Source organism: Dysidea avara, chromosome 15 (assembly GCF_963678975.1).
Source record: "Dysidea avara chromosome 15, odDysAvar1.4, whole genome shotgun sequence".
Classification (NCBI taxonomy): domain Eukaryota; kingdom Metazoa; phylum Porifera; class Demospongiae; order Dictyoceratida; family Dysideidae; genus Dysidea; species Dysidea avara.
The window spans coordinates 13598551-13625854 of NC_089286.1; the positions used below are offsets into that span (position 1 = coordinate 13598551).

Here is a 27304-nt window from a genome sequence, read left to right on the forward strand (position 1 = left end):
TTGGTCTCCTTGAAGTCTCATTTCCTGATATAGTTTCGAGTAGGTATATACATATACATAGCTCATTTTATAGTCATGAAAGGTCAAACTTGAAACTTTGGAAAGTCTATAAGACCTGCTTGTGCAGAACTAGCCTACCAGTTGTATGTGATGTAGCTATATAGTACTGTATTATTATTACTTCCTTATAGCTACTACAGAAAGCCAGCATAGATTGTCTCTCACCAACAACATAGGTACTATAGGTAGTCACTATTGGTGGCTATGTTGTACTGTAGTGTAGTAAAAGTGTGTGCTCTGTTGTTACTTGTGATCACAGACCTAAATTACAGTGTAAATAAATTGAGCAATCAATAAGTAGTAATAATGACAAAATCTTGTATTGGAGTTACAGTAAGCATGTCTGTTGCTCTTTAGTGGATAAAATACCTTTGATCTTGAGAATATATTCAACTTTTAGCTTTAGGTTTTTTTTCTTGGCCATGTTAGCTTGCAAGCAACTGTGACTGATAGCTTGTGTGTTCTAAATTTCAAATTGGTGGTTGGCTTAAGTACAGAATATAAATACGGTATTCCAGGAGTGAGATATTACTTGATAATATAGCTTCGTGCTTACATGCCCAACTGTCACAAATCTACTCACAAATAATTATATTGATGTAGTAAGCTTTGACGAGAGAACAGTAGCTCAAGTTTTTTGTCAGCAATTCTGCAGTAATTTCATCTTATAAGCTCACTCATATTAATTTTTAATTCCAGTCAGCCAGATACACTATATGGCCCGATTAGTCTTCATTGGTTTGGGTGCTCCATTAGCTGAATTTCATACTGACATTCACAGTATAGCAGTAGCCTTGCAGCATAGTAGAAGTCTCAAACCATATAGCAGACATCCACATATAGAGCATAAGGGTACAAACCATGCCCTGTTTATATAACATTTTATATCTTGGTATTGGAAAGGAATATTTACTTTCTGTAACTTGCGTTGGTAAGCCAATTAAATATTAAACAGCCTAAACTTGTACAGAAGAGCACAGCACCATTAAATGTTATGAGTGACAAAAAATTGAAAAGTAGACAAATATAATGTGCTCACATGGTTAAAAATTGTGACCGGGCCTGCAAAAATAGGGCATGTGGGCACAAACTACACCATGTCACGTAATGAGTCATATCTCAGTATTGGAAAACTAGCATTTGCATTCTGTAACTTGCATTGTAAAGTCAAATACATTATAGTCCATGAGCCAAGCATCAAAATTTTGGTTGTCGGTACCGTCTCTGCTGAATAAGGTTCATGATTATTTTTGAGAAGGTACATATCCCAGTAGTGGGAAAATGTATGATAGCATTAACCACATGGTAGCTTGTGGTTTTTATAACATCATTTTTACTGCGTCTGAAATTTCAATAAGAAGTACATGTAGCTATACTGTAAGTACTTTCAACCAAGTAGTAAGCTTTTACTTGGCATAAACATTATGTTTACATACATCCTAGCAAGAGTCCATAATAAGAGAGTGGACTCTTGATCCTAGTAATGTGGCTTTCCCCTTTAACAGTAACCATGACAACAAAATGCAGCTATCTAAGCTTACAGCCCACTCATCCATCACTTGTACACCAGCTCTGCACAGTGTTTGAGGTACAGAACCAGTAGTATTTTAGATTTTAAAAAAAAAAACCTCTATGTAAAGGCTACTGGCTTTCTTAGGATGGTACTATTTGTGATGCTTTATTTATTGTTTAAGAAAAAGCAATTAAGGATGCTAGTTAAAAACATGTGCATAGAAGCCTGGTTTGTTCCTTTCTTGATGGTATACAATTGTGTTGTTTGTAAAGCATTAATGAGACTAAAATGGACACAGTTTTTCATTTGGACTGGAGGAATCCAGTTCTGTAGCTGAACAAGGGAAGCCAGTGGTCTTTGCCTGCTCAATAACCAACTCTTATCCATATGTACATACTGTTTGGCAAAATTAAGAATATTTTGTTCGTCGGTTACTTTGCAATGATGGAAAACTATCAGCATGTCATACATTCTAACGCTTTGCCTTTCACATGAATTCTGTGAATATATAGAACTGAGATATGCACCTCAATTATGCTCAGTATATCCTGGTTCTCATCTTAAAGATTAGACCAATCTTGAAATAGCTCGTAACTGCTTTCTGAATTTTTGCCTACTGCATGTAAATCCGAGTCAGGATGCTGAAATTTTGCTTCTTTCAATGTACCATGTTTCTTATCTGTACCAATAAGGTGCTTCAATGCTAAAAAGTAGGTAATTAAGCAAACTACATTTGGTGAATGCTGATGAAAGAAGGAAATCATATAGTAGTGAGAAAGCTGATATTGTGTGATGCGTATTCAGAGAAAATTGCATGAAAGACAGCTGCAAGCTGAACGTCAGTTGTTGAGTAAAACACATAGATAGTAGATTCTTGTTGCAAACTATACACTAACAAAACATCTTAATTACAGTACTTTTATAGTTAGCGAATAGAACAGTACACAGCAAAGGGGACAACTGGGTGAAAAGGTTTGTATGCTTAAGAATGTTTATTTAAAATCACCCACTTCCGTGTATTTCATACACACCTTTTGCTACAGTACATGCTACTTATGCACTAAAAGATGGATAGAGTTTATACATATTTCAGGTTGAGGTTAAAATCTACTTAGAATTTTTCATCATGCTGTTACAAAGCATAATTCATACATAAATACTGACTGTATTTGTTCCGTCTATGTTTAGGTATTGGAACTAATAGTCCAAATATTCTACCTTGGCTCAAACAATAACAGACCATAGTCCCCAATAGTGAATAACATTAGAGTCATTTATATATTTGAGGTTAATTTTGTCTCGTTATAAGGAGTTTTAAAAAATAATTTTTCCAATACTGAATAAAGACGGGGTTAGAATATGTAGTATTGGAACACTATTTTTGCTGTGTTAGTTTTCATGATACCATTACCTTTGTTTCAGAAATGCAACACAAAAATTAGTACAAGTAGGTTCTTGTATCTGTAAACATGCGTTGAGCTCTAATCGGTATGTATGGGTTTGACACAATCACCTCTATGCTTCCTAAAACATTGTTTAAAGAAGATGAGGTTGAAAGCCATTTACTTCCACCTTGTACAGATTACCTAGTTCAGCACTTTTTCAATGAAATTATCAGGCTTCTATATGGTGAAGATGCTTGGAATAGAATTCTAGTATGCTAAATCCTAAATGCAAAGGATTGAAGATTACAAAGAAAGGATCTAAATTGCTGGATAAGCATGCACCCAAAGCTTCGAGCTTGCAATCATGCAGAGTGCACACTGTCAAGGCACATTCGTATGGTTAATGGACCCAAATGAACAGAAATGTGCAGAATGCTAGAACTGACAATCCTTTACAGTGAAAATGTTGTAAATTCATAGGCAGTGGAACAGGCCAATGGAAAAGGTGGCCTACTTTGGTGGTGCCCAGGGAAATCTCGAAAGTACAGAAAATAATCATGCATGCTATTTTGGGGTCTGCCATGCCCCCGGGAAAATTAGAGCTTTAGAAGCTCTGCGATACTATTTTAGTTATTTTACTGCACTGTTACAGATATGTAAAATTGAATAACTACTTGTAGTTTTAAAAAGAGATTAAAAACAATACTGTTCTATTATAGAGCAAGTGACTGCTGTATTAGAGTATTTTGATCTTCTACTACAAAGTATTGGCCAAAGGTGGGAGGCCATGGCCCCTCTTGCCCCTCCGTCTCCACCACCTCTGCATAAATTGATCTTTAGGATCAACTATGAAACGAATATCACTTGTATAATGAACAAAAATAATCGTTATGGATTTTGCATACTGTATTTTAATACTATTTAGCTACATAGGGCCATAAAAATTAAAAGCTACCACAAATCCATTGCTATCATGCATTTTTGTGTTACTGGGATGAATATCTTTATTTTAAAAAATAAAGTGAACTTTATTCAGCTCAGATGGTACCGACTGATCTGTCTGGCTCATGGACTATTATGCACAAAGTCCAAAATGTCATGGCCATACTGATAGAAATAGACATTATGGCTGACAAAAATTTGAAAAGATATGTAGCAAATTTTGTGTGCCCATGTGTCCTATTACCCAGGCCCAGTCACAATTTTGCTGTTACTATTATGAATTGCATTTCTGATAATTACTGTGGTTATACATGTACAGATGTGTTAAGAGAGAAGATTGCAATCACGCAATGCAAAATGTAAGTATCTTTTACATTGAGAATATATAGCTATAATTGTAGTTGACTATATAATTATAGATTAGATGTATTATACGTCTACAGGGGCGGATCCAGAGTTTCGAAAGAGGGGGGGCACCTTTCTGAAAAACAGTTGAAGACCAAAAAAAAAAAAAAAAAAAAAAAAAAAAGGTCACAACAATAATAGCTAGTTATCCTTACCTACTATATCACGTCTGTTATGTAAAATAAAATCCTATTTGTAGCTTCATAGGTAAGCTACACTGCCTCATGAACATTGTGACTGCTTTATTAGAGTAATTGACTGCTCTATTAGAGTATATCGATCTTGTATGCAATTTCTTGAAGGGGGGGGGGGGGGGGGGGGGCATTTGCCCCAAATGCCCCATCCTGGATCCGCCACTGGTCTATTATTATGTTTCAAAGATTACTATAGTGACCACAATGCAAAATATACTCTAAGACTTGTAGGCACATTAGAGATGTTTTAATTTTATTCATTGAGAGCTTACTATGATACCAATACATTGATAGTGTGGAGATAACTAGCTATGATTGTGTGTATGTACAATGAAATTTTTTGGCCGGACAAAATATTGGCAACTTTACTCAAGTAATATTTGGCAGATAATATATCGGCAAAAGATTGGGACATACTGCATTCTCTCTATATAGAATTAGACGAGAAATAATTTTTCCCACCGGATTTTTTTCATTACATTAAAATTTTCTTTTTATCTAATTTAGAATATATCATTGCCCTATGGAGAATCTGAAAGAAGGTGCGGATCAAAAACGTGCAGCAGACGTTCAAACAGAAGGTACAGTAATATACCTAATAGTGATATTTATCAATCATTGTGTTCTATTTCATAAGATGTAACATGCATTTTTTAAAAAAAAATTGATATCACAATTTCATCTAACAGCATGCAAATAAATCAAGAGGGAAGGTATACTTCCTGACCCATAGTTAAAATTAATAACAATTCACATTGTTCAACAGAATATTAGTTGTAACAGGATGCACAACACACTAAAGAAGAGGAACATTTGTGACCAGATTTCACAACAGTATAGATTTCCACACACATCCAATTTAAAGACTCCATTCAGTTGTAACTTGACTTCACGACAAGCTATTTACCTAACAATCTCACACAACTATGTTACAGCATCATAAAACAACTGGTCGTAATTTGAAACTGATGCTGCATAGAGTTATGGTCTAAAAATGTATAGAACTGGATGTGTGTGGACTGAAGCCTGTTTTTGTTAATTCCAGTCACATTTTTTTTGTAATATGATCTTAACTTACCAGTAGCTACCTGAAACCATATGACATGTGCATACAGGCAGTATAAACATTTCAATGTACTACACACTTCCTCTTCAGGAAGCCAAGAAGACTCAGCTCTCAATACAGCAGCAGCAGCAGCTAGGTAGGTATTGTTATGGCTGTGTGATATGTACGATATATACGTAGCTACGATATATGTGACTGGGCCTGCAAAAATAGGGCAAGTAGGTACACAAATTTTTCCTCTTTTTTTTCAGATTTCTGTTACCATTCATAAATGGTTTATACTATGGAAATCTACGGAATAGTTTATAGAATAGTTTATAACCAGAATAGAACAGTTATAGAATTGTTAAATTGCAACCGGAACGATCACAATTTTCACTACGCTAATAGTTTATAAGTACTTTGTTACTGTAATCATAATTGTGCAAGATATAAGCATACTGTAATTAATGTGACTGGGCCAGGGTGTGTGGGCACATAACATTAGCCCTACTTTTTGTGATTCGTAACTTTTTATTTATATATGGCCATAAAGTTTTCACTTCTTGTTGAATAGCTTTATAATAATACCAAGTTGCAGAATAAGATAGAAATATGCTATAATTCCAATGTTGAGATATGATCTGATGTATGATAGGGTGTAGACTGTGCCCACATGCCCTATTTTTGCAAGCTCAGTCACAAATATTACACCTTACAAGTTTATAATTATGTTGCTATGTGTATCTATTATTTTCCAGTTAGCAGCATAGAACCTGATGAATGTTCCAAAAGATTGTAAGTATCCATGTGGAAAACATGTACATAGCATTGTTGGCTGGTAGATATAAGTGTAGCTGTAGAGCTACATTATAATTCAATATAATTATTGTATTGTGTGATCAGCACTGAAGGTCTGACAGCAGTTTGTATTATGACAGCAGTTCACAATAGTACTGCGGGTTGTGTAACATTGCAGAAGTGCCAACACTAGGTGGCAAGATGCTACACTATTTAGTTGAATCATTAGTAATTAATATTAATGGTAATAAATACAGATGTAGAACACCACCTTGTTCAGTTAAGTTGTTTACTTTTTATTTCATGGTCCATGATCGAACTTTTAAAATGTTACCAAATATTGGAAAACCACTCTGATAGTGACCCATCTGGATGCATTGCTGATTCAGAGAAAAACATTAACATTTCGAAGCAGTGTACCCTTCCAGCTATGCTTATAGCATTTCCAGAGCTTTAATTCAAGACCTTTAAAAAGTATGTAGTGGTCAAGGTAGTGCTTGTAGAGTTTCCCACCTTTCATATAGATCGAACACTACAATGGATTGGGGTGGTAAATAAATCCACCAGGCCACAAAATAACTCAGTTTATAAATTGAAATATCACAAAAAGACAACACATTCAGCTTTCTGATCATCTATCCACGGTATGTCAGCCCTCCACAGTCACCACAGAGTTGTGAACACGTCTGGCATGGATACAGGCTGCCAGATAGTCACCTGCAGCTGGCAAAATCAGACCAGAATAGCTTAAGGGTTGCTTGATGTGGAGACTAATAGTCTACATCCCTGCAGATAGTGTGGCAACTTCATGCTGGTGTTGCAATGACTTCAGAGCTGTGCTCCTGCTATAGGGTGATTTTCTAAAAAAATTACTATTTCTTGTACTAGTCTTGTAAAAAATGAAGCTGCTGAGTTACGTAGACCTAGTAGTTGAGTGGTATATATAAATATATAACAGTAATGTTACAGGCACTTAGCTTTGGGTTGTTACTCCGGCATGCCTGTTGTATGAATACCAGTGTAGCACCTCTTAATAAATTTACTGTAGTCTTCTATACACATTCAATAATGCTATGTAGCTGCATAGCTATAAAGCGTATTTAATGTATATTTAGAATATGTGATTTGAAGAAAGAAGGAGGTTCAAGTGAAAAAGCTATAGAGGACCTTTTTAAGCAAGGTATAGTGTTACTTAGCTACAATATGCCATTGTAATTTGTAATTAAAATACAGGTGAATGTACAGCACAACTGATAACATTATATTTTTAGCACAGTGTACATAGTAGATGGGCTATATATGTGTATACTTAATGCACTGGTGAATCTGGCAGTCAAAAGTTGCTTGGAGTCCCATTTTGGAAGAGACAGTGTTGATATCCCCTGACTCAAGTTGTTGACATTACCTTTAGTCACTAATCACAATTACTTTATCAGTCAAAGAACTTACTGCAAGACTTGTAAGGCAAAACAAACCCAGCACCACCAGACAACATAATTACCTCAAAAAACCATACAGTAATTATCATTTTTTTTGGAGCAGCTACTTTTAATTACATTTGAATGTAGAGTGGACACTGGAACAGTGCCACTGCAAGTAAAGCTATTTTGGGAGAATCTGATAATTGGAGAAGAGTGCCGTGCAATGCAATCAATGTATAACAGTAAATTTTTGATGAATTAAATATCATACTGATTCGTTAACTTAATTTCTTATATTAAATTCCCTTGTGTACAGTAATCATTATACTGTATGGTAATAGTATCTTTAAAGTATTTCATCTTTCCTTAATTGTATATACTGTTTACAGAAAACCAGTTTGAATCAGCTTCCATCTCCAACACATTCAACATAGGTACGTAGATAGTCATTGTACAGAATGTGGCTTTGATGTGAAATGTGGAATGGAGTATGTATATCTATGTATATGTGAAATTCTTGTGTTGTACTGTATGAGGCAAGGGGCCAAGCTAAGCTGCCTATGAGATTTTGATTTTAGCAATGATTTCAAGATTCCAGGAAAGATCTATTAGCTGATTCTCTCAGAGGTGTACCATGCTTTAAAGCACCTGTGATATCCAGATATTTCCAAAAGTTTCTGGGAACTTTACAGTTTTAAGATTTCTGATTGCAAGGTTGACCTACAAAATTTCTAGCTTGTTTTGGATCCCTTGGCATGATGCCATGTGAGGTCACAAATCCAGTCACAAATAATTGGTTGGAAACAAGTCTTTCTGCAAAACTAAACTTTTCCACATGCAGCAAAACTCAAAATATTATGCCTAGAAAAACTGTCTAGATACCAGCATCAGCACTAATTGTCCAGACACCACCCAGAGTGAGACATAAATGGACTGCTGGTTCCAATCTCAAGCAGTTATAAGGACTAGTGGTCCATTTACGTATGTCTTAATCTGGACAGTATTTGGACAAGTGATGTACCAATACTGGTTTCAAGACTGAATTAGTATTAGTTCATCTTGACTCGACTGTATCACCAATGACAGGAAGTTAACCATAAACACAAAGCTAGATCAATACACTATCATGTTTCATTGTCACAATAAGTAGAGGTAGAGAGGTCTGCTTCTGGTAGTTACTTTTCCAAGGCTAGTGACGATCCATACAGTTGGTCTGGTCCCTAAATGGTGCTCCTAATATACAGTACTACCATACTGCATGATAACAATACAGAGTACAAAAGCTTGTTTGGTTACAGAATGTGAAACTACAAAGTCTATATTTATTAGTGTGAGTGTAATTGATGTGTATCTCTCATAACATTTTATGTCATTGTTACACAGCCATGCATTTTTTATTGCTTAATTTTAACAATGCAAGTTACAGAATGCAATTATGTGACCGGATTGCAAAAAGGGTTCTTCCACACACATCCAACTTGGACGACCGTATCTTGGTGGTAAAGTAAGGTATCAACCTGGAATTTTCTCTATCCATTACGCTACTGCATTTTGAGGCTCATTACTGACCATATATCAAGTCAGTAGCTTTTTCTAGTCTAAAGTTAGAAATCATCAAAGTCAGTAAATTGGATGTGTGTGGAAGATCCCTTTTCGCAAACCCGGTCACATATTGTGGCACTGACATACGATCTGTAGCTATGTGATGACATGTGAGTGTGTGCCTACCAAATCGGCTTTTCTGAAGTAATGATGTCACAGATTTAAAGATATTAATTATGCATGACAATTGTGTAATGTACAGTGCCATTAATTTACTGTCTATAATGTTATACAGCTTCAAAAATGGGGACACTGATCCATGATCACATATGCAAAATGTAAGTATCTTTGATTTCATGATAAACAGTATTAGCTATACGCTACATTGTTCAGTATAGCTTATACACAGCTAAGTATTCACATTTCTGATAATAACAGCTGCAGAAAGTTAATCCTTATATACATGCTTATAGCAAACAGAAGGCTTAAATTTGAAAATATTTTTTCAGAGTATGGTAATAATACTAATACGAAGTAAATTTGATGCATTGAATTGCTGATTGTCAGATAGTATTAGTATGTTAAGAAGACTATATGCAGCAGTTTTGAATTCAGTACTTAACTATTGTACTATAACTATCATTTCATGTATGTACGTATCTAATAATATAATCATATCTAATTAGAGTACATGAGTGCCCTACAAAGGGTGTGGAAGAAAGTGCACTTCACAAACGTACAGCAGAACCAGGTATGTACACACCCTAATAGTTAGATGGGATGTGGTGATTATACTAGCAAAATTTTTATGCATGTGTGGGAATTATGCATTATGAAGTTTAAAAAAATTACTTAAAATTAATGCTATAATAAAGCAGCCTGATATGAAAAGACTATAGTAGATGTAGGCTTGTGCAGCATAATTTCAAGCATAATAGGCTATCACAAGCATCAAGAATTATGCCAGCGTAATACACTGTGGGACAATTCTCACGATTTTTAATTAAAAGCACATTGCATGTATACCAAACCCATACCGAAGTACAAACACACTACTTAGTCCTTCTGGATTTCATTTTTCATATAATTATTCATTTTACTGTTTATCAATTATTCAGGTTTTGCAGATATCAGATTGAGATACTCTAATAGAGCAGTCATGAACTGTCAGGAAAATATTTTAATAAAACAGTCATTTCTTGAGAGCACTATCTCGATTTTTAGAGCATAATTTTGAGCATAATAGGCTTGATATTAATTTTGAGAACTGCTCAAAAGCATAATGGGCTGTTTTCAAAGCATAATTGGCTCACGCCTAACTAGAAGCTGAAACCTCAATCGTGAAGACAGTCAGATAGAGGAATAAATTAAGCTTTACTAACTAACTTTGACTTCACAATGGGACAAACCAAAAATCGAACAGCAACATAGCTAAATGGAAGGAGAACACTTCAGCTCAGTATATGCTTAAAGTTATACAGTTTATGCTCATAAAGTTCAATATGTATGAAGATCCTTTTCTGAAAATTCAGTCACTGATACAACAATTAAAACCAAAGAACAATAAGCAAAAATAATTTTTATACGAACTATACCGTGTTACAAGACTTACTGCACATGTTGTTTTGATTCTATTTATACAGTGTAGCATGTGTAATTTATTTTATTTCATCAAACACAACATAATTGATGAATTTGGGTTGATAGATTATAAATATTGTCATTATCTGAAGCTATTTGCTACAAATGATACTCATGCATACTCTGTAGGATATTTGTGAAAGGGACTGCAGCAACAGTGCACGTGGGTACACAAAATTCAAACTTTTATTACACTAAATATTTATGCTGTTATATGTAATAGGCCATTCCATGCCATTTTCAGCAGTTTTTGAACAAATTACAGGATGTTAATGGTATTTCAGGATTGACTTACGTACAATGTCTTACATAATTACGTATGTGATAGGGTGTGGTTTGTGCGTTTATGCAGGCCCAGTCACAAATAGTGTTAACACCAACTTTTACAACTACAATTTTATGGTATTTGTATTACTGTACTATTGCAGCAAGTTGTTCTCATCTTCATAATTAAGAAACATAACTCATTTTTCTTCCAGCTGCAAGTCTGAAGAAACTGATTCATTCAACCATCAAAACGGAACTGGGAAATTTAACACACAGAAAGAATGCAGGAAATAATGGTATGAGTTAATATGGTACAATTCAAAGCAAAAGTGTATGCTTATCATGTCTATTATAAATTTTACCAATATATCTGAAATCTAAGAGACATGTTGAATAATTTTAAATCTACTCACTCTTTGATATTAAGCAACTTTGTTTGGGAATTCTTCAGAGTTTTATTTAAATGCTTCTGAATCAGGCCTTTTTACAAATTCTTAATAAGATAGAATTTAATAGATAAATTGTGACCAGGTGAGCGAAAATACGTAGGGCATGTGGGCACACAAAATTTACCTGCTTTTTCAAACTTTTTTCACTCATAATTTCTTTGTCCATTATGTTATAGTCACTGAATCTCCATGAAGTCTTCAGTTCATAATGTATCTGGCTTTTACAATACAAGTTGCAGAATGTAAATACTGTATTCCAATACTGAGATATGACTCGTTAAGTGACATGGTGTAGCTTGTGCCCACGTGCCCTATTTTTGTAGAATTTTTTGGATTGCGCATATATGTTAATAATCAAACTAATTATAAGCTGAACTCAGCTGAATTAAGATCATCCACTAACTATTTAGCTTCAAAATCTTTGCATGTATTCATCTTATGTTTTAAATTCTATAGTGACTGATCTATGGTACTATGGTGTGTAGCTAAATCATTTGCAGTGCGCCATCTATTCCACTCACCAAGGTGGCTCCATTAGTAGGACAGATCACTTTGCACACACATGCACGTAGATGACACGTTCGACAATGGTATTGCAATGATCAGCTTGTACACAATGAAGCATAGCTAGCTATACAGAACTGCTCAGTTGCTAGGGTAGATTTGTAAGTGGTGATCAGAAAATGGTTAAAGTGACTAACAACTACATATTCAATTTTTGCAATATCTCCTAGTCATTATTTGTGACCAGATTTTGGAAAATCAGTCCTAATGTCACATTTGGTATTTATGTTAAAAAACAAGCCACTATAAAGCATTAAAGTAATTTGAACAAATAGATAGTAACTCAATATGCAACAAAATTCATTGTGTGAAAGGTACATAACCTTCTTAATGGAAACACTGTGAAATTCTAATTGTTTTATGCATGACATTGAGACCGAAAATCCAGTCACATTATTATTATTACTTTTAGTTGCCATCTGCAGAGTTGCTACCTTATTCTGAATAAATAAATGTTACCGGGCCTGCGAAAATAGGGCATGTGGGCACAAACTACACCATGTCACTTAATGAACCATATATCAGTACTGAAATGCAGTATATGCATTCTGTAACTTGTATTGAAATTATAAACAAAGCCTGAAAATGTTATGATAATACCATGGTGCAATAAAAAGTTATGGCGGATGAAATTTAGAAAAAGCAGGCAAATTGTGTACCCACATGCTCTATTTTCGCAGGCCCAGTCATAAATACATATAGCTAGATACCAATAATCAATAAAGTGAGGCCAACAAAAACATATATGTACAGTGAATGTGGAAACGAACTAGCACCGATACAATACTGAACAGGTCACATCTCCGTCTTGGATGTGAGTATTTCTATTGTCTGTAACTTTCATGACAGAGTCAACTAAATATTTAGTAAATACATGGTCATACAATAATAGTGATATAAAAAAGTTATGTGGGTAAACTTTGAAAATGTATACAAAATTTGTGTTCCCACATGCCCTAAATTCACAAACCAGGTCACATTTTTTTATTGATAGAACCATTTACAAATGAATTAATAAAAATCCAATTGTACTGTGTGCTAATTGTTTTTTTATTGAAAAATACATGACATGAGTTATTTAAAGCAAACAAACCAAGTTTAACTACAATTAAAATAACTAAGCACAACACAGCTAGCTAACTATCTAACTATGTATACTAATTGTAGAACTGTTTGTCATTATGATTTGTCTTATTCATATACAGGTGCTGGTGAACAGTCTGATATGTAATCCTTCCTGAAGCATCCTCTATTGAAACATTATTCATTTCATAAAGTAATTTCTTGTAAGTATAATGTATTATTTATCAGCTTGAAATGTGGATGTTTGTTTGGATACAAGAGTTACCTAGTTATTACATTTTGTGACATTAAACAATTCTGGTCATTATTAGCTGTGCGTGCTCATGGGGTAAAGAAAAATTTGTGCAAAGAAACAAACGTATGAAACTACCACTACAGTACCAACACATGCTCTACACAACGTTATATTCCTGGAGATGACATTACCTTCTCAAAGTCAGTCCATATTCAGTATAGGGTCTTCTTACAAATAGCATAATCCATGCTATTAACTATACAAGGTTATAAATATGACCAGGCCTACTACAATAGACATGTGGGCACATAAACAGTTTGCCTACTTTTTGAACTTTCTTGACTCATAATTTTAAAAATTTTATGTCATCATATTACAGCCTTGTCGTGTTTATTCCATATTGCACATGTTACATGTAATACAAGTAACATGGCTGAAATAAATTATCCTAATCCAGTACTGAGATATGACATGTGTTAAGGGGCACAGTGTGGTTTGTGCCCACATGCCCTATTATTGCATGCAGGTACAGTTACATAATTCTGTTATTGTTCTACCATAAGCAATAAAATTCTCAGCACTTATGTAATGTTTAAAATTTCTTGTTAAGTGATGGAATTATCTATGTACTAATGCTTCACCCATTACCATTCATCGAGCCATTCATACATATTCACGTCATCTTCATTCACATAATTGTGTGTAACTGAGTTACGTGGATTAATAATGGGAAAATCGAGCAAGTATTTGAACCATACAAATAAAAAGAAGGAAACAAAGGTAGTCGTTAAATCCATGATCCGTAATTGAACTTATAACACAGCATAATTCATACACAAATACTGAGTGTATCTGTTCCGTCTATGTTTTGGTGTTGAAACTAATAGTCTAAAATTTCTACCTTAGCTCAAACAAAAACAGACCATAGCCCCCAATATTGGTTCCAACACCAAAACATAGACAGAATAAATACAGCCAGTATTTGTGTATGAATTATGCTGTGTTAAATTTATTCTATCACACTGTTGTAACATTTCAAGATGGGTGCAATGTAACATTTGCTCACAACACGGCCGTGCAACATGGTGGAGCTGTATATGTATATGATAACAGCAGTGTCAGCTTTGTAGGTAAAAGAAAAGTTGTTTTTCATCACAGTGTGGCAGAAAGTGATGGTGGATCAATATATTCTTATGAATGTTGTAACATTACAATAGGACAATACTCTGAAGTGATGTTTGTTAGTAATAGTGCTATGCAGTGTGGTGGAGCAATGTATTGTGATTGTCACTCTGATATGATGTTGCACAGAAGGACTAGTGAAATTTACAACTAATACTGCTGAACATGGTGGAGCTGTTTGTGTTTCCCAGTGCATCATAAAGTTTACAAATAATTCTGTAGTGATGCTGGACAAAAACAAAGCAGTAGAGAATGGAGGAGGTTTATATTTTCTGACAAATGTAATGTAACTTTAGAAAATGGGGCTTCCATCAAGTTTGCTCATAATATTGCTCATCGATATGGTGGAGTTTGTACAGTGGAGTAAGTCAAGAGGGGCTTAGTAAACTAAAACTGAGCACTGCAAAAATCAGTTTTACTAACAATAGAGCATTAAGTGGTAACTCTGCTTACCTGGATATACCAACATCTTGTGATGGGGTTTGCTTGAATAGGAGCATTGTTGGTGTTAACAAATTTAAAGAAACTTTAAAACATGGTCCACTTGTTGAACACATCTGCACTCCTCCTAGTAAACTAGTATTGTGTGACCCAGCTGTGTGTATCGATGATGACAATGTCACTAATTGTGGATGATATTATATAAACAACATAATGCTTGGTCAGAAAATTATCATTGATGCCTGTGTACTAGACTATTATAATCAACCTGCTGGTGAAACACAATTTACTGTGGATAGTGATGATGACAATCACACCATTATATGTGGGTCAAATAGTTTGATAATATCATGTACTGAGTTACAAGGAATCAATGTAACAGGATCTAAAATTTCTGATGTAACAAACTTTACAATGACTCTCACTTCCCATGCTGGTAGTACTCATGAAATCTGAAAGATCAAGACACACGGTAGTGTGTCGTGCGGCCCAAGAAGCCGGCGTGCCACCCGTGAGTATATTAACCAATCTCGTTATGTACAGACTTGCTCAACCACAAAATTACGTAATACAGGAAACCGGGTTGTCACGTGATCACCACACAAAGTTCTGCGTAACAATGACAGATCGAGTGACCTTTATTTAAAGATTTGTTTACAGTGGAGTGGATATCTCGCTAGTCTGCTAGTATAACAGGTGACCTCAAGCTACCCCCTATATCTTGGCTTCTGCTTCATGGAAGGTATTATAAGTAGTCAGTATAGTGTACTGGTAGTTTAATAGTTGTGTATGCCAAGTAGTACTTTCATTACATGGACTCTACTGAGTAGTGAGTGAGCCTTGAGCTAATAATGTATGGCATTGTTATCAGGTGGTTACAAATCAACCAAGCTTACCAACCAATGCCATGCATTCATAAACTGTAACATTACTGGTTATCTGCACATGGGACAATGTTGGGATTTGAACTTTGATTAGTACAAATGCCTGCTTTGTGCTGTTGCTTATACCATATAGGTGAAGCGACATAGCCAACCCGGCTGGTTAGAACATTGGCTTGGTTCCAGGTTTGATGCCCCCTCCTCCAACTGTAAGTTGCAGTTTCCTGAGCAAGAGACCTACCTAAGTATGACTGTATAACTGGGACTTGGGGAAGCTAGTGTCACTTAGTGGTGTCGGGGTTATGAGTTCCACGGGCATTTACCGGTTGCTTGCGAAATGTAAAAACAAAATCACGTGCACATTTCACTTGAAGATTTTAAATTTTCTGATGAAAATTTGTGTTCTGCCTATCATATATAACAATCAGTATATAATTATACATCACGTTTTGCTGGCAAACTGTTAACTACAATCCTTGCCATATAGTTCAAGATATTCGTATCATGGGTCACGTGTTTGATCATGTATCTGTTCTTACTACATTTTTGCAATCAACCTGAAAGTTGGTAGAAACGTGATCAGTATCCCAGATGATTGAATTTCACGGCTTGTGTTGTACTCTTCTTGATACTTTCCGTGAGCTCTACACAATGTTCTTCACTTCGTCATTTAATAGCACTGTTGCACAGAATGTTTAGAAATTATGACTGGTATTCATTTGATACCTGGCATTTGTTTAGTAGAAAAATTACTTGTATCTTCCCTATTGTGTTGTGCCTTATACCGATTGTTTTATTTTGCAGAGCATTAAAACAAGATGTCACAGAATTCGCCAGTTTGAACAATCCCGATGTAAATGTGTATTAGTTGTTTAATATAGACCATGTCCAGTCTTTGGACATGGTTTTATAAAAAAATTGAAAGTGTTGATCGTACACGATATGGCCATCCTAAAGTATTACAAGAACACTTAGTAATAGTCTTAACTTATCGAACGTTCCCTTCACTATGAGTATTTAATATTTTCCCAGCATATAATGTTGTAGATTTTGCTTTCAAATTAATGGTGACCACATCCTCAGTAGCAGGTGGCTAGTTTCCAGCCCCTAGTATGTGGGGGGGGGGGGGGCTTAAATTAAGCTCCTTACTAAAGTCACCTCTATATAAATTGCAATCACTGGCTATTTGTTATGTGTAATCTTATTTAAATTTTGGCAACTACTACTACCTAGGAACATGCGTTTACTGCTTAATTTGGTGCAGTCATAAATAGAACTACCAGTTATAACTTTGGTTGTGAATTGTCACATTTGTACGTTTGGTGTGCTTTAATGTACATTGACATGGCTGTAAATGGGTGATACTTGCATGATTTATCTGTTCACAACCTATAACAAAGTCCAATTCATAATTTGTAGTGAGAGTATATAATAGAAACCAAGAGTATTGAACAGGTGTGTTACCAGTCATAAATGATTGCGTGAAGTAACATGGATATTTCAGTAATTGTTCGTATATAGTGCCATGATAGGTTGCTGTATTTAGCCCAATTCAGCCAGTGAAAACGTGATAGCATTAAAGGGAAATGGCTAATGTTAAAGTTCTGGCATTGCCAAGTGGATCCCTGAAGGCATGGCAACACTCTCATTTGTGCAGCCATTGTTTTAGCGAGCTGGGGGCAATAACTGTTGAATACTTGGTTGAATAACACAGAAAACTGGCGAACAAAGGCCTTTTGCCATGTACACATTTCAAATTACCATTTCACACAAATGAACAATTACTGAAATATCCGTGTTATTTTATGCGATCATTAATCACGGGCTAATACACCGTTTGACACTCTTGGTTTCTATTATATACTGGCAAATAATATATTAAACATCCATTGCTCATTGCAAGGAGTATTTCGGGTTACCTTAGACTGGGACTATGGTGTTTATCATTAGTTTCCAAACTCAACATGTTGACTGGAGGGTCTGGTTCACAAAATCACCATATTGTGTGATTTTTAGTTTAGAGAAGCAACTGCTTTCACAAGTAGCGAATGTTCTTCTTCATATTACTGTAGGTGCTAGTGGCACAGAGATACTTGTATTGTTGGGGTGACATGTAAAGTCCTCAAGATACCACTGAGGTAAGTCTATTGTCACAAAGTTTTAGTGATGTATGTACATTATACCATATAGACAATCAAATCATCAGTCAAATATCATCACTTGTTCTACCCAATGCAGCCAAGTAAATTTTGAGTGAGAATTTTAGCAGGAAAATGTCAATCTACATACATCATCCTTACTAGCCTGTACTGAATGAACTGAGGCAAAATAAAGCCCAAATATATGCTTTCAGAGTGATCTGAAATGTTTCTGAGAAGTTAGTAAATCTTAAATTTGCGTTGACTAAATGATTCACTGTTAGACATTATTTAGGCCTAAAATGGGCTTATGCCAATCATCACAGCTGCAATATGTGCATCGTTGAATTACCTCTATTATCTAATGCCTTACTCCACAGTTCTAGAAGTGTCAATTTGTGGGTTTGTGATGGCTTCCTTTGTTGATTTGATTGTCTTCTGTGATCCTTACCAGAAGCTTTGTGCCTTTGGCAGCTTTGTGCCTTTAACACCTCTTTTCATTCCATACAGGTATCTACTGTTCGAAGAAGCTACTGCATGCTGTCTGCACCGAAGGTTATGGGAAGACAATTAGTTTATATATAAAGTGTGTGTACATTCTAATTTCTTACTGTTTGTCACTTTAGACAATGAGTTGTGGATATTGTTACTTGTTCACACCTGTTGCATGTTGTAAAGTGGGTCCACTATGCTGTAATGATTTTAACTTGCTGAATCTCAATAAACAAACTTATCACCTCAAAAATTTCCTGTTGCACTCTATGGCAACGTAAAATCATTGGATCAGAGTTTTACCTTCATCCTGTAAATATTTAGATTTTATCCATTAATATGCTACATCCAAATCATGAGCAAAGTCAGCATAGCTCGGCAATATAAGTGCATAACTGTTGGAAGAAAATTGATTTTAAGACTTTGGTCTGTCAGGCTATACTGTAGTACGAAGCAACCAGGCAAGATAAAGACTGGTGGATGCTCATCCTGGATTATGGACCGGCAGATCTTGGTCTGTGAGGGGAGAATTGGTAGGTGGAGTAAGCTTGACACAAGATGAGCATGGAAAGACACTATTAAATCTAGTAGATTTTCTGTGAAAAAGAAAAGACATGAGAGGTATAGAAAAGGCAAGACTTGCAGCACAATTATTTAAGTGGCGAGATATGTAATTTCATCAAATGTACTATCCGCACATTCACCAGATGTGTAACCTTAACACTTGGGGCATAAAACTTCTGACTACATACACAACATAATTCATACACAACTGTACTTATTCTGTCTATGTTACAGTTATGGAACTACACACTAGTCAAAAAATTTACCTAGGCTCAAACAAAACCAGGCCACGGCCCATATTGAATAGCATTGCAGTCAGTTATAGATCCGTGGTTCATATTGTTTCAGTATATAGAGAGACATTAGCAATTACAATACCGACATGAGGGTTAATATTCTTGCTGTGGTAAATATTATACTGATGTACATTGTTCAACATTTGAGTGCGTGTTGCAAACTAAAATCCCACGTCTATATATTATAGATTCCACAAATACCTATGTAAAGAACAAGTAAAGAACAACATTGGTGCTGTAGATGCCTACAATCAAATTGTCAGTTACACAAATTTACAACTTTACAAATTGATTACTGCCTTAAGCTTGACCCTATTTGGACATCTGCAGCATCACCAAAGGTTCTTCACTGTAAAACGGGCAGTGCTGAATGAGCACACCTGCATTCACATAGACTTCTCACCTCCTGGAATATAAATGCTAATGATAAATACAAAAAAACAATAGTGATTACTAGTGTACATAATACAAGCAGTACTGAGGAGTCCTCAGAGAAGTTGGGTCCTCAGTGGGGACCAACTTTTCTTGGAAAATATACCTCACAATATGTATTGGTACCTCCAAATCACATGCCAGCATCCAGACTTGCATGGCCAGACCACTTACTCTCCATCACAATGCTTCACATGATGCCTAGCATTTAGTGCCTACTCTGAAAGACTGGTTAGCACAGGCCTGATGAATGCTGATTTTCACACTTCCAGCCACATAGTGACCTTTATAAAAACTAAACATTTTGCCTTCATGCAGAAGAAGCATACAAGCCTAACTGCTTGTATAGCCAGTAGTGATTGCTTCTTGGAAAAATGGTTTGTCTCCAGTTAGGTAATATAATAGTGCATTCATGGGGTAACCAATGAGCAGCCAGTCCAAGATGCTTTTAATCATAGACATTATGTGAAGTGATGATATAGAAGTGGTCTGACCATGCAAGATGAAACGCCGTGACTTGAACGTGTAAACACAGGGAAGTATATAAAATTCCAAGAATAGTTGGATCCCGCAGGTCCTTGGTCCCAGGGTTCAGCACATAATACACACCTCAGGTAGGTATAGCGCTGGTTTGTGATTAGTATCATCCATTTCTGCTTATGTTAATATAACTGAAAGTAGTTACGTATAAAAATAACAATATTAATTTTACACCAAAGTATATCTCCATGTACTGTATGACCACAAATCAATGTATGATTTTCTGTAAAAATTTTAATGCATTACATTTTCTAAAGAGCCAGCACAGGCCCCTCATTTATTCTACAGTGTTATTGTTTTCTTCCTTTATTTTAAAGCCTAGTTGGTGCCCACCCCACTTTAATTATCATTATACAGAGGTCGGTAACACTTTATAAAAGCCCTACTCAAAACTATTTTGTTAATTGCATAGTGTATCTGGAATTTTACCACATAAGCACCTCAATAGTCACAATACAACACTAGCTAGCAGGGGTTGTTGTATTCAGATTGCGCTGTGTCAGCATTAAGTGATTTACTGTATTTTGTTTTGTTAAAACACTTATAATTAGTTTTCCAAAATGAAATCTATAAAATAGTGTTTCACTCGTAACATTGTAACACTAACTAGGTATACACTTTAAACAAGTGATCACACTTCACATCGTCCACTCATTTTAGTTTGTCCCAGAAAACAACTATTTGTATTTTAATGGTCCTTAAATTGTTTCCTTCCTCTTCTGATCATACTACTGACAATTTTTGTAAAAAAAAGCACTGGATAGACAGTTGCTGGCACTGAAGTTACTTTTGTTAAAATTGTCTACAACTACAAACCTATATAGGCAATGCAAATAACCATCACTTAAATCAAGCTCCCTACTAGGGACGCCCAGTTCAGTTCCATGTAACTTAGAGTAGATGGGTATTCCTTGTTACGGAGTATGTGCAATTTAGAGCATGGTCCTCTTAATATGCACAACACATACTCCATTATTTTGAGAGCAAGAAATTCTTTATCATTCTATGCTGGGAAGATTTTTAATGTTCATAGTGAAAATAAGTTTAACTGTTAACCATTACAAAGTGTCCAGAATATGCAGGTGTCCTTATTTTCAAGTATCCTGATTAACAAATTCCATGGTACATGTATACCATATTTTTCGTATAAAAGCCACATGCAAATAAACTCTTGTCTTGATTATAAGCCAGGGAGTTTCCAGCACACTTTAAAAATAAATACCGGGGCCTGCCTGATTCATTTACAGGCTGTGTCAATACTGCTAGGAAGGAAATACAAGACCAGGCTTTTTATACAAAGAAATATGTACTGTACGGTAGTAATGACATTTAGAATAGTTGGATCATTCAACACCTACAACTTTTTTACATTATTATGTTCATGACTGCATATAGTTTATAGTAAAATCACAAACAAAATAATACACACTTACATCAAACTGGTGAATTCTGTGACATCTTGTTTTAATACTCTGCAAAATAAAACAATCAGTGTAAGGCACAACACAATAGGGAGGATACAAGTAATTTTTCTACTAAACAAATGCCAGGTATCAAATGAATACCAGTCATAATTTCTAAACATTCTGTGCAACAGTGCTATTAAATGACGAAGTGAAGAGCATTGTATAGAGCTCGTGGAAAGCATCAAGAAGAGTACAACACAAGCCGTGAAATTCAATCATCTGGGATACTGATCACGTTTCTACCAACTTTCAGGTTGATTGCAAAAATGTAGTAAGAACAGATACATGATCAAACACGTGACCCATGATACGAATATCTTGAACTATATGGCAAGGATTGTAGTTAACAGTTTGCCAGCAAAACGTGATGTATAATTATATACTGATTGTTATATATGATAGGCAGAACACAAATTTTCATCAGAAAATTTAAAATCTTCAAGTGAAATGTGCACGTGATTTTGTTTTTACATTTCGCAAGCAACCGGTAAATGCCCGTGGAACTCATAACCCCGACACCACTAAGTGACACTAGCTTCCCCAAGTCCCAGTTATAGTCATACTTAGGTAGGTCTCTTGCTCAGGAAACTGCAACTTACAGTTGGAGGAGGGGGCATCGAACCTGGAACCTGCAATTACCAAGCCAATGTTCTAACCAGCCGGGTTGGCTATGTCCAGTGTTGGGCAAGTTACTTTTTAAAAGTAACTAGTTACATATTACATATTACTTGCAGCTGAACTATTTAGTTACAGTTACATATTACCCATAAAATAAAGTAACTGTAATAATATTACATATTATATTACTTTGTGTCCATAGCCTTAAGCTGTCACGTGTGAAACTACCACCCTATCACGTGACACGATTGCGTTGTTGGACAATGTGCAAGTCTTGATATAAGTAAGAAGCTGGTGAATAAGCCTCATTTAGTAGGCTTCATTACTTCGTTGTGGCTAGGCGTTACTCAATGGATTACTAACGAGATCAGTAACTTCGTTACTTTTGGTAATAATATTACGTAATAGATTTGTTACAGAAACTATATTACTTAGGTAACGCGTTACATTTGCAAGTAAAGTAACTTGAGTTATATTACCTGTTTTTATAGCGTATTTCGTTATATTACTTTGTTACCACAAAAGTAATAATATTACGTAACGCGTTACATAAGTAACACGTTACTCCCAACACTGGCTATGTCGCTTCACCTATATGGTATAAGCAACAGCACAAAGCAGGCATTTGTACTAATCAAAGTTCAAATCCCAACATTGTCCCATGTGCAGATAACCAGTAATGTTACAGTTTATGAATGCATGGCATTGGTTGGTAAGCTTGGTTGATTTGTAACCACCTGATAACAATGCCATACATTATTAGCTCAAGGCTCACTCACTACTCAGTAGAGTCCATGTAATGAAAGTACTACTTGGCATACACAACTATTAAACTACCAGTACACTATACTGATACCTTCCATGAAGCAGAAGCCAAGATATAGGGGGTAGCTTGAGGTCACCTGTTATACTAGCAGACTACCGAGATATCCACTCCACTGTAAACAAATCTTTAAATAAAGGTTACCCGATCTGTCATCTGTTACGCAGAACTTTGTGCGGTGATCACGTGACAACCCAGTTTCCTGTATTACGTAATTTTGTGGTTGAGCAAGTCTGTACATAACGAGATTGTATATTAACAGGAAGAAAGAAAACGCAATTTTCACACCTATGTAGCTCTGTGATCCCTTATCCGATTGGAACCAAATTTGCTAGAGAGGTGCCGGCCAGCAAGGGGAGTCTACACCAGCGTTGAAACCGGGTCGGATCATCCGGGTCATCCGGGTCTGACCCGGTTTGCAATTTATCCGGGTCTGACCAGGATTGGATCACGTGAGAAACGAAATTGTTCGTTTTTTGGTCTTCAACCTACAGCTAGGCTGAAGTTGCAATATTTACTCAACACGAATCGAACGCTCAAAATGTAGACTCGTTCGCTCACTCGAGACTAGCCGAAACACGTCTAGGCTTTAATTAATCCGGGTCAAATTCGGGTCAGTGGGTCATCCGAGTCAGCAGTAGTGACCCGGTTTCAACGTTGGTCTACACACCAAATACGAAGAAAATCGCTCCAGCCATTTCCGAGATACGAGCGAACAAAATTTCGTTTTAATTATTCGTTTTTTTGTGTTGTATTGTATTAATGCTTTACAGTGACCAGCACTTTTCATCTTCTTATTCTTCTTCATTTCGCACACTTCGCAAAATCCGCCATAAAACACGAATGCGTGCTCGGATCGGGCTGAAATTTGGCACACTTAAAGGGCTCATTAAGGCGGATCTCTGTATCAACTTTGGTAGGAATCTGATGAACATTCACGGAGTTATGACCGATTATTTGCGTAAAATAAGGTCGAAGGTCTGTGGCGCCTACAGGGTAAACTCCTTTGAGGAATCAGTTGAAAATTGCTATGTAGATGGAGCAACCATCGTAGGAGTGCCCTTTTGTGGTTTGAAAGGAATCGGGATAAAGACCACGGAGATATGACACAAAACCCAACCTGTGTCAAAACTACTCGATCGATTTTTATGAATAAAAATACTATTAGTTTTCGTGTCTATCAGGCAAACCGCTTAGAGCAATTAGCTGAAAATCAGTGTGTAGCTGGAATAATCATCATAGAAAGTCCTTGCAGTAGTACAGAAGAATCGGATTACAAATCACTGAGTTATGATTCGAAAGGCAACTACGTATAGCAAATGCGAGATCGAGATACTCTAATAGAACAGTCACCCTAATAAAGCATTCAGCTGCATTTATAATTTTACTCAATTATATTACATTGCAAGTTATTCTGTAGGGAATTCAGCTACAAACAAGTCACCCTGTAGTCAGATCAGCCAGAAGAAGGTACCTAATAGAGAGTTCAGCCACAAAGAAACCATCATGTAGAGAGTTCAGCTCAAACAAATTGCCCTGTAGAGAGATCAGCTAGAAGAAGTTACCTTGTAGAGAGTTCAGTTACAAAGAAACAACCATGCAAAGAGTTCAGCTGCAAACAAATCACCCAGTAGTTAGTTCCGCTATGAACAGATCACACTGTAGAGAGTTCAGTTAGAAACAAGTCATCTTGTAGAGAGATCAGCTAGAAGAAGTCACCTTGTAGAGAGTTCAACTACAAAGAAACCACCATGTAAGAGAGTTCAGCTGCAAACAAATAACCTGTAGAGAGTTCAGCTAGGAACAAGTCACCCTGTACAGAGATCAGCTAGAAACAAGTCACCCTGTAGAGAATTCAGCTATAAACAAATCACCCTGTAGAAAGATCAGCTAGAAGAAGTTACCTTGTAGAGAGTTCAGCTAGAAACAAATCACCCTGTAGAGAGTTCAGCTAAAAACAAATCACCCTGTAGAGAGATCAGCTAGAAACAAGTCACCCTGTAGAGAGTTCAGCTAGAAGAAGTTACATTGTAGATAGTTCAGCTACAAAGAAACTACCATGTAGAGAGTTCAGCTGCAAACAAATCGCCCTATAGAAAATTCAGCTACAAACAAACTACCCTGTAGAGAGTTCAGCTACAAACAAGTCACCCTGTAGAGAGATCAGCTAGAAGGATAACCTTGTAGAGAGGTCAGCTACAAAGAAATCACCCTGCTTCATCTTTTCTTCTTCTTGTGGTAAAGAAAAAATGATAGGTTAAAAAAAAGCCCTAAATACAAATACAAAAAGAAGTGAAATCTAATCCAAAACAGCAAAGCTGTAAAAAAAGTGTGGCCCTCAGACTGGCTATGGTGAAAAAAGATGTGAAATCCAAGGTGGCGGCCAAGAAATGGCTGTGATGGTAGGTTAATGGTAAAAATTTTAATAATGACAATTCAGGTGAACTTTGTGCCAAGACCAAGCGGCACCCAATTCGGTGGGGTCTATTCTAAGGAAAGGAAAGGAACGGAATGATGGACTAAACTGCGGAACGGAATGCTTTCTCAGATTGAAGCTTGCAGCTTACCATTGCTGTACAAGTTATCAGTGGCACTTCCAGCAGGTAATCAAACGTACCCCAAGAAAGATAAAACGAATTTAAGGATCGATTGTGGGTTCTTGTTGGTTGTCATTAGTAACGAAGTACTAATTGTGGGAATAGCTGACTCAGTGTGTTCATCTTCGGATATATCAAGTAGGGAACTTAATGCATGACTTGTTTTTACTAGTATGTGAGTTATTTTTACTTACTTGACTTTAGAATGTACAGTCTGAGGCCCAGCCTTTCTAATCGGCATAAATCAGTATGTGCAAGAGTTCATAATATTAGTGTAGAGGGAGAGTGTCGAACGTTCAATATAACCCGTACAAACGCACTGCTCGTAGTATCACCAGGAAATTACCGTATATTGCCGCATTTCATCAACACGCGGGCACAGATGACTACACTGTTGATAAGTGAAGATAGTTTTGAAACTCTACGACTTTGCCGACAGATAACGATATTAGACAACGTGAGGCTTCGAAACCCATACTAAGTTAGTCGCGCACTACCGCGTGTTTGTGTGGTGCGCGTGTAATGGCATTCACTTAATACTACGATGGCTGGAACTCCTGAACGACCAAGCGATGACCCTCAGAGGAGCGATAAGAGACGTCGAGTTCTTGAACTGTCTGAGTTTAGTTCTATGAATCAGGTGAGTTTATTCAATAGCGTAACATTACGTCGAAATGAACCTTTTGTTCCCAGCAGCAAGGAACAGTACAGTATCCGCCGCCTACAGTAATAGCACCGTTGGCGTTCCACCCAGCTACCCAGTTATTTGGTCAACTAATGAATCAATTTCTAAGTAGGCCCATGTCACAGTCGATTTTGGGACGAACACTACTGATACAGCCGGCTAATCCATCTCACCAAGTTGTACAGCCGGCTAATCCATTTCACCAAGTTGTACAGCCAGCTAATCCATCTCATCAAGTTGTTCAGCTGGCTAATCCATCTCACCAAGTTGTACAGCCGGCTAATCCGTTTCACCAAGTTGTCCAGCCGGCTAATCCATCTCACCAAGTTGTGCAGCCGACTAATCCATCTCACCAAGTTGTCCAGTTGGTTAATCCATCTCACCAAGTTGTTCAGCTGGCTAATCCATCTCACCAAGTTGTACAGTCGTCTAATCCATCTCACCAAGTTGTCCAGCTGGCTAATCTATCTCACCAAGTTGTACAGCCGTCTAATCCATCTCACCAAGTTGTCCAGCTGGCTAATCCATCTCACCAAGTTGTACAGCCGGCTAATCCATCTCACCAAGTTGTACAGTCGTCTAATCCGTCTCACCAAGTTGTC

The 27304-nt window shown here is 36.4% G+C and overlaps 1 protein-coding gene and 1 long non-coding RNA gene across 6 annotated transcripts in view; one reads left to right on the forward strand and one right to left on the reverse strand.

Annotated features, from left to right (window-relative positions):
* LOC136245389 (uncharacterized) overlaps positions 1-27304 on the forward strand; it is a 46355-nt gene that overhangs the window by 4664 nt on the left and 14387 nt on the right. For 2 of the 5 annotated variants that reach the window (XM_066036913.1, XM_066036909.1), the window contains one exon: positions 192-236. In XM_066036913.1, coding sequence (XP_065892985.1) covers positions 192-236 — 45 coding nt within the window. The other 3 variants (XM_066036911.1, XM_066036912.1, XM_066036910.1) reach the window with 3 other exon arrangements.
* On the reverse strand, positions 19550-23597 carry LOC136245502 (uncharacterized). Its single transcript, XR_010695893.1, has 3 exons — positions 23454-23597; positions 21947-21985; positions 19550-19947 (listed from the first exon to the last, which is right to left on the reverse strand). It is a non-coding gene; the product is annotated as an uncharacterized lncRNA (long non-coding RNA).